Genomic DNA, 12,214 nt, shown 5'->3' with positions numbered 1-12,214 from the left:
TTGCCTCATTAGAGGTGCAGCGCTGGCATATATCATATGCACGACTTATACATGGGGTTAGAAGGCAGGACAGATGGAAAATGTGTGAAACCAAAACCAGTAGCCCACAAAGTGTAAAATCGAGCCACCCCTGCTGAGATCCCATCCTCAGTGCACCCCAGGGACAAAACGTCTGGAGAACTTCTGCACCTTGGGTATCTGACCTCGAGCCAGTCAACTACAAAAGATACCTATAAACCCAATGTGTATACCAGATGCTGGTGACCTTCCACCATGGCGGTTCTCCATTCTTCTCACTGAAATACGATAAGGTCCATCTGGCTCCAAAATGTGAAAAGGTGGTCGAATAAGCATCAAGAAAAGCTGAATGGCTTACCTATACACATGGCTTATAACTCAACTGGCGGTCTACCAAGAGAGAAGAGAACCGTCCGTCCTCCCGACAAGGCCTTCATCTAAGACCCTTCACTTCTCTGCATTGCTGGATGGTTTTTTTACTTCTGGTTCGGGGGATTCCAAGTTTTTCAAAAATTGTCCAGGGAGCAGATAGAAGGATAAAATAAGAAAAACATCCTAATCCATCTATCAGGGTTATTCCCGTGCCGTGGGTTTGGTCCCTAACGGACCAGAAGTGATGACATCATATCCACAAGGTTCACCCACAATTTTGTAAAAATATGGGGTTTGGTTGAAAGTGAGATATTTGGGGTTCACCCACCGGCTCAGGAATGTCATGATGCCTTCATCCAGTTGGAAGAAGACATACGAGCCCATGAGTGAAGACCGAGCACCAGGAAAGAAGAGCGGACACCCAGGAGCGGGGAGGGGAGTGTCAGTGTTTTGTATTTTATCTGTACCTCCCCATGGCCTCCCCTTATTGTACTGTGGATTCGAAGAGACCCCAGACTATAGGAACAACTCATCGGAGTCCGAAAAATCTTGGCCCAAACCAAAATTTATGGAAAATTTATAGGGCAGCTACCTCCAATAGATGGCACTAGAGAGGCAGCTTTTACCCCCAAGATGCTAATTAGCATATTCCAAGGTGCACCACCTGACCTATAAAATTCTTCACCCCATGCGGTGGTTTCCACAAGGACACTCGGGGTCGTCCGTCACCTCTGTCTGTCTTTATTTCCGTCCTATATCACAAACCATCCCATAATGTAAACCAGTGAATATTTCTACTATAAGCCATAGATTTACTATACACAACCCTATGGGGGGGCCACGGCCTTGTCACCGGGCCCCGTAATGGCAGTCTCTTGTCGGTCACATAGAAGCAGTTCTCTGCAGAGTATTGGATACGGTCCTGCAGGGTGGGTGTGATACTCTGCAGATACTCAGTCATCATCACATCCAGTCATTCCCTATTCATACCAGTCATAGTGAGGAGTCTCTGCAGTCAGTGACACCATCTGCAGGGCTCAGGTCAGGCGGGGAGATGCTCTGCAGGCCTGTATATATTATCACACACATGTGGTCCAGTGTTTGATGTCTCAGAGCTGATGGCGGTATTCAGGGTGATGTGTGATGCTCTGCTATATCCTGATGGTCGTATAACACGGCGCCTTGATGTATGTTCCACCATGACCGGACCACGGAGTCATCCACACCATGGTCAGATGAAGGTTGCTCTGTGTATATGACGCTCCTCCAGCTCTCTGTATAGCGCCTCGTTCTCTCTCTGCAGTTTCCATATCTTATCGTTCTGCATGGAGAGCTCCTGTAAGGACAAAGCCAGATGTCATATATCTTATATACCTGCTCAAGATCCGAGCCTGCCTCCTCCTATCAGCTCACATTCATTAATAACATGACCTATTTACAGTCCAGTCCCATTCAAATGATTGGGGCTGAGCTGTAATACCAAGCTCAGCCACTACACAAGTTATGGCGCTGTGCTTGGTTTTCACTGAAAAGGTCCAAACACTGCAATCTCTTCAAACAGCTGATCCATGGGGGTCTCGGATGTCGGGCCCCCACTGATCCTCACATGATAATCAGGATAGGTCATCAGTCTTACAGGGTCAGAAAACCCCTTGAAGGGACTTAAAGGTGTTTTCTAATTATACATAAATAAAGTGTAAAGTCTGACAGTATTGATGTAAGTGTCCAGTGCATCAGTCTGGAGCCCGGGCAGTTTCGCTCAGACCAGCGTGTCCCGACCTTTTCAGACTCAGGGCGTTCCTGGGAAAAAAAAATTCTTGGGGCAACTAATTTTTAGCAAGATACAAAAAGTGTCCAAAAGATGCAGATAAAGTTGCAGGAAGACGCGGTCATCCTCCCAACCAGACCCCTGGAAGGTTCCCAAGGCGCCCCTGCAGGGAATCGCTGGTCTAGACTGTGTATATAACAAGGGAAGTTCACCCAAAAGATGCAAAACCACTTTATTACCCTTAAAAGTGCCGTCTCTTACCCTGGTCAGCAGCTGGTTCTGGTATTTCAGGGTGGTGACGTTGTCAGGATGTTTCGATGAGTAGGGGGATTGTCTCCGACTGGCCTTAAAGTGCAAAGACGATAGGAGTCAAGACAAGATACACTAGAAGTACATCAGCTACATCTGTATTATGCATGAGAATGCCGCTTCCAGATTACAGGGCTACTACTTGGGTGTCTTAAAGGGATTGTCCAAGTCTTTACACTGATAAATCATCAATATGAGATCAGTGCAGATCAGCTGATCGGTGGTGGTGCCAAGGGTCAGCCCCCCAACACTCAGGTGAGATCTGTCCTGAAAGTCACCTGTATAGGAGCTAAGCTGTTGCAGCCACTACACAGTGTACAGAGTCAGGAGTGAAAAACAAGAAACAATGTTACCCACACTGATACAATGTAACAATCCTCCACCAGGGAAGAAAGTGTAAAGAACGACGTCAAAAATCTAATCAGGATGTCTTTGGCTTGTGGGAGAAAAATGGAGTTCCTGGAAGAAACCAAAGCAAACACGGGGAGAACATACAAACACCATGCAGATCTCGTCCTTGTTCTGATTCAAACCTAGGACTCCAACGCTGAAAGGCCACCGTGCTACCCTATAACACTGGACAACCCCTTTATTAGGTCCTTGCTGGAATTTGCACCTTTTCGGAAGATGAGATGAGGTCGCTCAAGAATCTGTTGACTTCCTGGATCTGCACTAGAAGTGTGGAGCCGAGGAGAGGAGGTGGTGGGGCCTGGTCCTAAGGAGAAGAAACGTCTTGTGTTAATGTAGAAGAAGATCCACTAAGATGAGGTCAAACAAATGGCTAATGGGTGAGGAACTTAGGGGAGAAGTCATCATCAGCACAAAAACATAGGGGGCACTCTACATACCAAGGTGCCCGGCCAATCCCTCTGCTGCTGGGACTCCTGCAGTCGGTCCCTGTACCAGTCTCGGGCCCTCTCCACCAGTTGGACACCATCTAGAAGAGCGTCTCGTTCCTGTTCCAATTCTTTCATACGACGCAGCTGTAGGAGACAATACAAAGTTATCGCGGCTTCTCGTGACATTGCAGAGTGGGGAGTGGACGGGCCGACCGGGAATGTTCTATGGAGACGGGGCAAAGTGGAAGGGAGGCCTCAGGTGGAAGGAGGGGATATGGTGGAATGGAGTGATCAAAGCTAGGTCCTCCATGGTGTGGGGTGGATTCAGTAGGTGACACTGACTCAGTTCTGAATATTTCAGCCATGTGCCCTTAACCCCTAACATTTGTTTGGCATTTGTTGTTGCCGTGTTGTCCAAGTAGTAACTAAATATACCGCTCCGAAATGCAACCTGGTTGGAGCGGGACACAAGGGTTGACCCAATTCTAACAGTGCACCTACTGGATCAATCCAGGCCAAGGAGAACCTACCTTTAACCATTGCCTTCCATGGAAGGAGCGAGGGTGCACAGTCACAACAAAGCCTAGTAAGGATCTCTAGTATTGGTATCTGTCTGTTTCCCATAGACAGCAGGTCCAGGTTTCCTCCTCTCCCACCCCAAGCCTGCAGCAGGGAGTATGTGCAGACTGACTTGGTAATCCCAAAGATCAAGGAATGGCCGTGGCATCTATAGTAATTTGATAGAAGAAGGGGATAGATAGAGGCAATTGGTGGCCACAACAGGGTGCCAATGAGTCTCCGCTGCAGCTGGAGGGACCCACATCTGCCATGGCTTAGAAAGATATCGAGGGGTGTGATGGTAAACGGCATGCAGAGGAACAAGATGGCTGCTGACACAGGAATAAAATCCAGAGGCAAGTATAGGCTCATATGCTTTCTGGTTACAATATAGGCACAATCTTGTTTACAGTATAGGCAAAATCTTGGTGGTTACAACATAGGGACAATCTTGGTGGTTACAGTATAGGCACAATCTTGGTTGTTACAATATAGGCACAATCTTGGTGGTTACAATATAGGGACAATCTTGGTTGTTACAATATAGGCACAATCTTGGTGGTTACAGTATAGGCACAATCTTGGTGGTTACAATATAGGGACAATCTTGGTTGTTACAGTATAGGGACAATCTTGGTGGTTACAATTCAAGGCACTAAAGCATAGATGTGCCAAGTTCAAATATTTCCCGGGTTCACCAACAACTTGGATCTAAGTGCATCTGAAATATCAAGAGGCTCCAGCTCACTCCTGTGCAACAGAATTAGATGCAATGCAGGAAGGGATCTGATCCCCATCAAAATGTACAAATCTGACTCCCCTCTCTGGAGCCAAAACACAGGTCACATAGTTCTGGACTAGGGAGCAGTACACACTGCCCAACCTATGAGAATGTTTTGTCATCCACTGCAGAGACTTTCACCTCAGCCCTTGCTACAAACCATGTAAGTAATTGCACATATATGCACTGATAGTATAACATAGGCGCACGGCATGACACGGAGCACTGCCTTATATGATAACACAGAGAATGATATCTACACATTCCCGTGGGTGGCGCCGCACACACCCTGCAGCCTAATAGGTACCTGTCAGTGTTACATTGAGTAAGACATAAGGCTTGATAAACAATCCTATGTATTACAAAGGTTTAACGGTTTGGGATTCCTGCAGGTAAAACACCCGGACACTCAGCAGCATGGCCGCCCTAACAGTCAGTGTGAGGACCGGCAGTCGAGCCCTGACACCAAATGCTGTGCAGACAAGTGGGACGTTGTGACAATAGGTCACCACTGCAGACGGAACAACAAGGCAGAAAAAAATACAGCCTGTCCTGCAAAAGCAAAGCCCCAAACAGCTCAGTGCTGGATCTTGGAATGTAGCAACCAAAACTGAAAAAAGAATTGCTTGGTCCTCAAGACCCCAAATGGTTACACCCTCTATGGCCTGTCTAAAGGACTAGAAGCAAACAGGTATAAAAAGGGAGTCCCTACAATGGTATAAAACTCCACTCTCTCTATACTATCAGTCTGTGCTGTGTGCAGAATCTACAGTGTATTATATGAGAATCAGCTTCACGCTGCTCCTCATCGAATCCTGCTTTTAAGAGCTGTCATGAAGTAACCAATCATAAGCAGGAGGCAGGAGAGACATGACAGGCTGAAGCCACATCACAGAGGATACACCGAGACTCTGCACTCAGAGAAGCAATGACATATTTATTACACAAGGTCTGAATGTCTAGAATTCTCAAAATATGTCTATACACGATAAAGTGACGTACGCAGGAGCACTATAACACTAAAAGAGGTATGCTGGTAGAGTAGATAGGTGGAGAGATAGATAGATAGATAGATAGATAGATAGATGATAGATAGATAGATAGATAGATAGATAGATGATAGATAGATAGGAGATAGATAGATAGATAGATAGATAGATGATAGATAGATAGATAGATAGATAGATAGATAGATAGATGATAGATAGATAGATAGATAGAAGATAGATAGGAGATAGATAGATAGATAGATAGATAGATAAGAGATAGATAGATAGATAGATAGATAGATAGATAGATAGATAGGAGATAGATAGATAGATAGATAGATAGATAGATAGATAGATAGAAGATAGATAGATAGATAGATAGATAGATAGATAGGAGATAGATAGATACATAGATAGATAGATAGGAGATAGATAGATAGATAGATAGATAGATAGATAGATAGATAGGAGATAGATAGATAGATACATAGATACATAGATAGATAGGAGATAGATAGATAGATAGATAGATAAGAGATAGATAGGAGATAGATAGAAGATAGATAGATAGATAGATAGATAGATAGATAGATAGATAGGAGATAGATAGATAGATAGATAGATAGAAGATAGATAGATAGATAGATAGATAGATAGATAGATAGATAGATAGATAGAAGATAGATAGATAGATAGATAGATAGATAGATAGATAAGAGATAGATAGATAGATAGATAGATAGATAGATAGATAGGAGATAGATAGATAGGAGATAGATAGATAGATAGATAGATAGATAGATAGATAGATAAGAGATAGATAGATAAGAGATAGATAGGAGATAGATAGATAGATAGATAGATAGATAGATAGATAGATAGGAGATAGATAGATAGATAAGAGATAGATAGATAGATAGATAGATAGATAGATAGATAGATAGATAAGAGATAGATAGATAAGAGATAGATAGATAGATAGATAGATAGATAGATAGATAGATAGATAGGAGATAGAAGATAGATAGATAGATAGATAGATAGATAGATAGGAGATAGATAGATAGATAGATAGATAGATAGATAAGAGATAGATAGATAGATAGATAGATAGATAGGAGATAGAAGATAGATAGATAGATAGATGATAGATAGATAGGAGATAGATAGATAGATAGATAGATAGATAGATGATAGATAGATAGATAGATAGATAGATAGATAGATAGAAGATAGATAGATAGATAGATAGATAGAAGATAGATAGGAGATAGATAGATAGATAGATAGATAGATAGATAGAAGATAGATAGATAGATAGATAGATAAGAGATAGATAGATACATAGATAGATAAGAGATAGATAGATAGATAGATAGATAGATAGATAGATAGGAGATAGATAGATAGATAGATAGATAAGAGATAGATAGATAGGAGATAGATAGATAGATAGATAGATAGATAAGAGATAGATAGATAGATAGATAGATAAGAGATAGATAGATAGATAGATAGATAGATAGGAGATAGATAGATAGATAGATAGATAGAAGATAGATAGATAGATAGATAGATAGGAGATAGATAGATACATAGATAGATAGATAGGAGATAGATAGAAGATAGATAGATAGATAGATAGATAGATAGATAGATAGATAGATAGATAAGAGATAGATAGATAGATAGATAGATAGATAGATAGATAGATAGATAGGAGATAGATAGATAGATAGATAGATAGATAGATAGGAGATAGATAGATAGATAGATAGATAGAAGATAGATAGATAGATAGATAGATAGGAGATAGATAGATACATAGATAGATAGATAGGAGATAGATAGAAGATAGATAGATAGATAGATAGATAGATAGATAGATAGATAAGAGATAGATAGATAGATAGATAGATAGATAGATAGGAGATAGATAGATAGGAGATAAATAGATAGATAGATAGATAGATAGATAGATAGATAGATAGATAAGAGATAGATAGATAAGAGATAGATAGGAGATAGATAGATAGGAGATAGATAGATAGATAAGAGATAGATAGATAGATAGATAGATAGATAGATAGATAAGAGATAGATAGATAAGAGATAGATAGATAGATAGATAGATAGATAGATAGGAGATAGATAGATAGATAGATAGATAGATAGATAGATAGATAGATAGGAGATAGATAGATAGATAGATAGATAGATAGATAAGAGATAGATAGATAAGAGATAGATAGATAGATAGATAGATAGATAGGAGATAGATAGATAGATAGATAGATAGATAGATAGATAGGAGATAGATAGATAGATAGATAGATAGATAGATAGATAGATAGATAGGAGATAGATAGATAGGAGATAGATAGATAGATAGATAGATAGATAGATAGATAGATAAGAGATAGATAGATAGATAGATAGATAGATAGATAGATAGATAAGAGATAGATAGATAGATAGATAGATAGATAGGAGATAGATAGATAGATAGATAGATAGATAGAAGATAGATAGATAGATAGATAGATAGATAGATAGATAGATAGATAGGAGATAGATAGATACATAGATAGATAGATAGGAGATAGATAGAAGATAGATAGATAGATAGATAGATAGATAAGAGATAGATAGATAGATAGATAGATAGATAGATAGATAGATAGGAGATAGATAGATAGGAGATAAATAGATAGATAGATAGATAGATAGATAGATAGATAGATAGATAAGAGATAGATAGATAAGAGATAGATAGGAGATAGATAGATAGGAGATAGATAGATAGATAAGAGATAGATAGATAGATAGATAGATAGATAGATAAGAGATAGATAGATAAGAGATAGATATATAGATAGATAGATAGATAGATAGGAGATAGATAGATAGATAGATAGATAGATAGATAGATAGATAGATAGGAGATAGATAGATAGATACATAGATAGATAGGAGATAGATAGATAGATAGATAGATAGATAGATAAGAGATAGATAAGAGATAGATAGATAGATAGATAGATAGATAGATAGATAGATAGATAGGAGATAGATAGATACATAGATAGATAGATAGATAGGAGATAGATAGATAGATAGATAGATAGATAGATAGATAGGAGATAGATAGATAGATAGATAGATAGATAGATGATAGATAGATAGATAGATAGATAGATAGGAGATAGATAGATAGATAGATAGATAGATAGATAAGAGATAGATAGATAGATAGATAGATAGGAGATAGATAGATAGATAGATAGATAGATAAGAGATAGATAGATAGATAGGAGATAGAAGATAGATAGATAGATAGATAGATAGATAGATAGATAGATAGATAGGAGATAGATAGATAGATAGATAGATAGATAGATAAGAGATAGATAGATAGAGAGATAGAAGATAGATAGATAGATAGATGATAGATAGATAGATAGGAGATAGATAGATAGATAGATAGATAGATGATAGATAGATAGATAGATAGATAGATAGATAGATAGATAGAAGATAGATAGATAGATAGATAGATAGATAGATAGAAGATAGATAGGAGATAGATAGATAGATAGATAGATAGATAGATAGAAGATAGATAGATAGATAGATAGATAGATAGATAGATAGATAAGAGATAGATAGATACATAGATAGATAAGAGATAGATAGATAGATAGATAGATAGATAGATAGATAGATAGGAGATAGATAGATAGATAGATAGATAGATAGATAAGAGATAGATAGATAGATAGGAGATAGAAGATAGATAGATAGATAGATAGATAGATAGATAGATAGATAGATAGGAGATAGATAGATAGGAGATAGATAGATAGATAGATAGATAGATAGATAAGAGATAGATAGATAGATAGATAGATAGATAGATAAGAGATAGATAGATAGATAGATAGATAGATAGATAGATAGATAGGAGATAGATAGATAGATAGATAGATAGATAGATAGAAGATAGATAGATAGATAGATAGATAGATAGATAGGAGATAGATAGATACATAGATAGATAGATAGGAGATAGATAGAAGATAGATAGATAGATAGATAGATAGATAGATAGATAGATAGATAGATAAGAGATAGATAGATAGATAGATAGATAGATAGATAGATAGATAGGAGATAGATAGATAGGAGATAAATAGATAGATAGATAGATAGATAGATAGATAGATAGATAAGAGATAGATAGATAAGAGATAGATAGGAGATAGATAGATAGGAGATAGATAGATAGATAAGAGATAGATAGATAGATAGATAGATAGATAGATAGATAGATAGATAGATAAGAGATAGATAGATAAGAGATAGATAGATAGATAGATAGATAGGAGATAGATAGATAGATAGATAGATAGATAGATAGGAGATAGATAGATAGATAGATAGATAGATAGATAGATAGATAGATAGATAAGAGATAGATAGATAAGAGATAGATAGATAGATAGATAGATAGATAGGAGATAGATAGATAGATAGATAGATAGGAGATAGATAGATAGATAGATAGATAGATAGATAGATAAGAGATAGATAGATAGATAGATAGATAGATAGATAGATAGGAGATAGATAGATAGATAGATAGATAAGAGATAGATAGATAGATAGATAGATAGATAGATAGGAGATAGATAGATAGATAGATAGATAAGAGATAGATAGATAGATAGATAGATAGGAGATAGATAGATAGATAGATAGATAGATAGATAGATAGATAGATAGATAAGAGATAGATAGGAGATAGATAGATAGATAGATAGATAGATAGGAGATAGATAGATAGATAGATAGATAGATAGATAGATAGGAGATAGATAGATAGATAGATAGGAGATAGATAGATAGATAAGAGATAGATAGATAGATAGATAGATAGATAGATAGATAGATAAGAGATAGATAGATAGATAGACAGATAGGAGATAGATAGATAGATAGATAGATAGATAGGAGATAGATAGATAGATAGATAGATAGATAGATAAGAGATAGATAGATAGATAGATAGATAGATAGATAGATAGATAGATAGATAAGAGATAGATAGGAGATAGATAGATAGATAGATAGATAGATAGATAGATAGATAGATAGGAGATAGATAGATAGATAGATAGGAGATAGATAGATAGATAGATAGATAGATAGGAGATAGATAGATAGATAGATAGATAGATAGATAGATAGATAGATAGATAGATAGGAGATAGATAGATAGATAGATAGATAGATAGATAGATAGGAGATAGATAGATAGATAGATAAGAGATAGATAGGAGATAGATAGATAGATAGATAGATAGATAGATAGATAGATAGATAGGAGATAGATAGATAGATAGATAGGAGATAGATAGATAGATAGATAGATAGATAGGAGATAGATAGATAGATAGATAGATAGATAGATAGATAGATAGATAGGAGATAGATAGATAGATAGATAGATAGATAGATAGATAGATAGGAGATAGATAGATAGATAGATAAGAGATAGATAGATAGATAAGAGATAGATAGATAGATAGATAGATAAGATATAGATAGATAGATAAGAGATAGATAGATAGATAGATAGATAGACAGATAGGAGATAGATAGATAGATAGATAGATAGATAGATAGATAGGAGATAGATAGATAGATAGATAGATAGATAGATAGATAGGAGATAGATAGATAGATAGATAGATAAGAGATAGATAGATAGATAAGAGATAGATAGATAGATAGATAGATAGATAGATAGATAGATAGGAGATAGATAGATAGATAGATAGATAGATAGATAGATAGATAGGAGATAGATAGATAGATAGATAGATAGATAGATAGATAGATAGATAAGAGATAGATAGGAGATAGATAGATAGATAGATAGATAGATAGATAGATAGGAGATAGATAGATAGATAGATAGATAGATAGGAGATAGATAGATAGATAGATAGGAGATAGATAGATAGATAGATAGATAGGAGATAGATAGATAGATAGATAGATAGATAGATAGATAGAAGATAGATAGATAGATAGATAGATAGGAGATAGATAGATAGATAGAAGATAGATAGATAGATAGATAGATAGATAGATAGATAGATAGGAGATAGATAGATACATAGATAGATAGATAGGAGATAGATAGATAGATAGATAGATAGATAGATAGGAGATAGATAGATAGGAGATAGATAGATAGATAGATAGATAGATAGATAGATAAGAGATAGATAGATAAGAGATAGATAGATAGATAGATAGATAGATAGATAGATAGGAGATAGATAGATAGATAGATAGATAAGAGATAGATAGATAGATAGATAGATAGATAGATAGATAGATAGATAGATAAGAGATAGATAGATAGATAGATAGATAGATAGATAGATAGATAGGAGATAGATAGATAGATAGATAGATAGATAGATAGATAGATAGGAGATAGATAGATAGATAGTTAGATAGATAGATAGATAGATAGATAGATAGATAGATAGGAGATAGATAGATA

General features: G+C 36.5%; 1 protein-coding gene across 1 annotated transcript in view; it reads right to left on the bottom strand.

Moving 5' to 3' along the window:
- Positions 1 to 1,422: 1,422 nt before the first annotated feature.
- Positions 1,423 to 12,214, bottom strand: part of SAPCD1 (suppressor APC domain containing 1) — a 21,415-nt gene continuing 10,623 nt past the window's right edge. The window contains exons 3-6 of the mRNA XM_075260475.1: positions 3,316 to 3,450; positions 3,084 to 3,182; positions 2,420 to 2,503; positions 1,423 to 1,726 (exon numbers count right to left, since the gene is read on the bottom strand). Coding sequence (XP_075116576.1) covers positions 1,622 to 1,726; positions 2,420 to 2,503; positions 3,084 to 3,182; positions 3,316 to 3,450 — 423 coding nt within the window. The 3' untranslated portion in view covers positions 1,423 to 1,621. The remainder of the gene's footprint in view (positions 1,727 to 2,419; positions 2,504 to 3,083; positions 3,183 to 3,315; positions 3,451 to 12,214) is intronic.

The sequence above is a fragment of the Leptodactylus fuscus genome, chromosome 11, assembly GCF_031893055.1.
Source record: "Leptodactylus fuscus isolate aLepFus1 chromosome 11, aLepFus1.hap2, whole genome shotgun sequence".
NCBI classification, from domain to species: Eukaryota; Metazoa; Chordata; class Amphibia; order Anura; family Leptodactylidae; genus Leptodactylus; species Leptodactylus fuscus.
The sequence above is the reverse complement of the archived record's forward strand: the minus strand, read 5'-3'. Positions and strand labels throughout refer to the sequence as shown.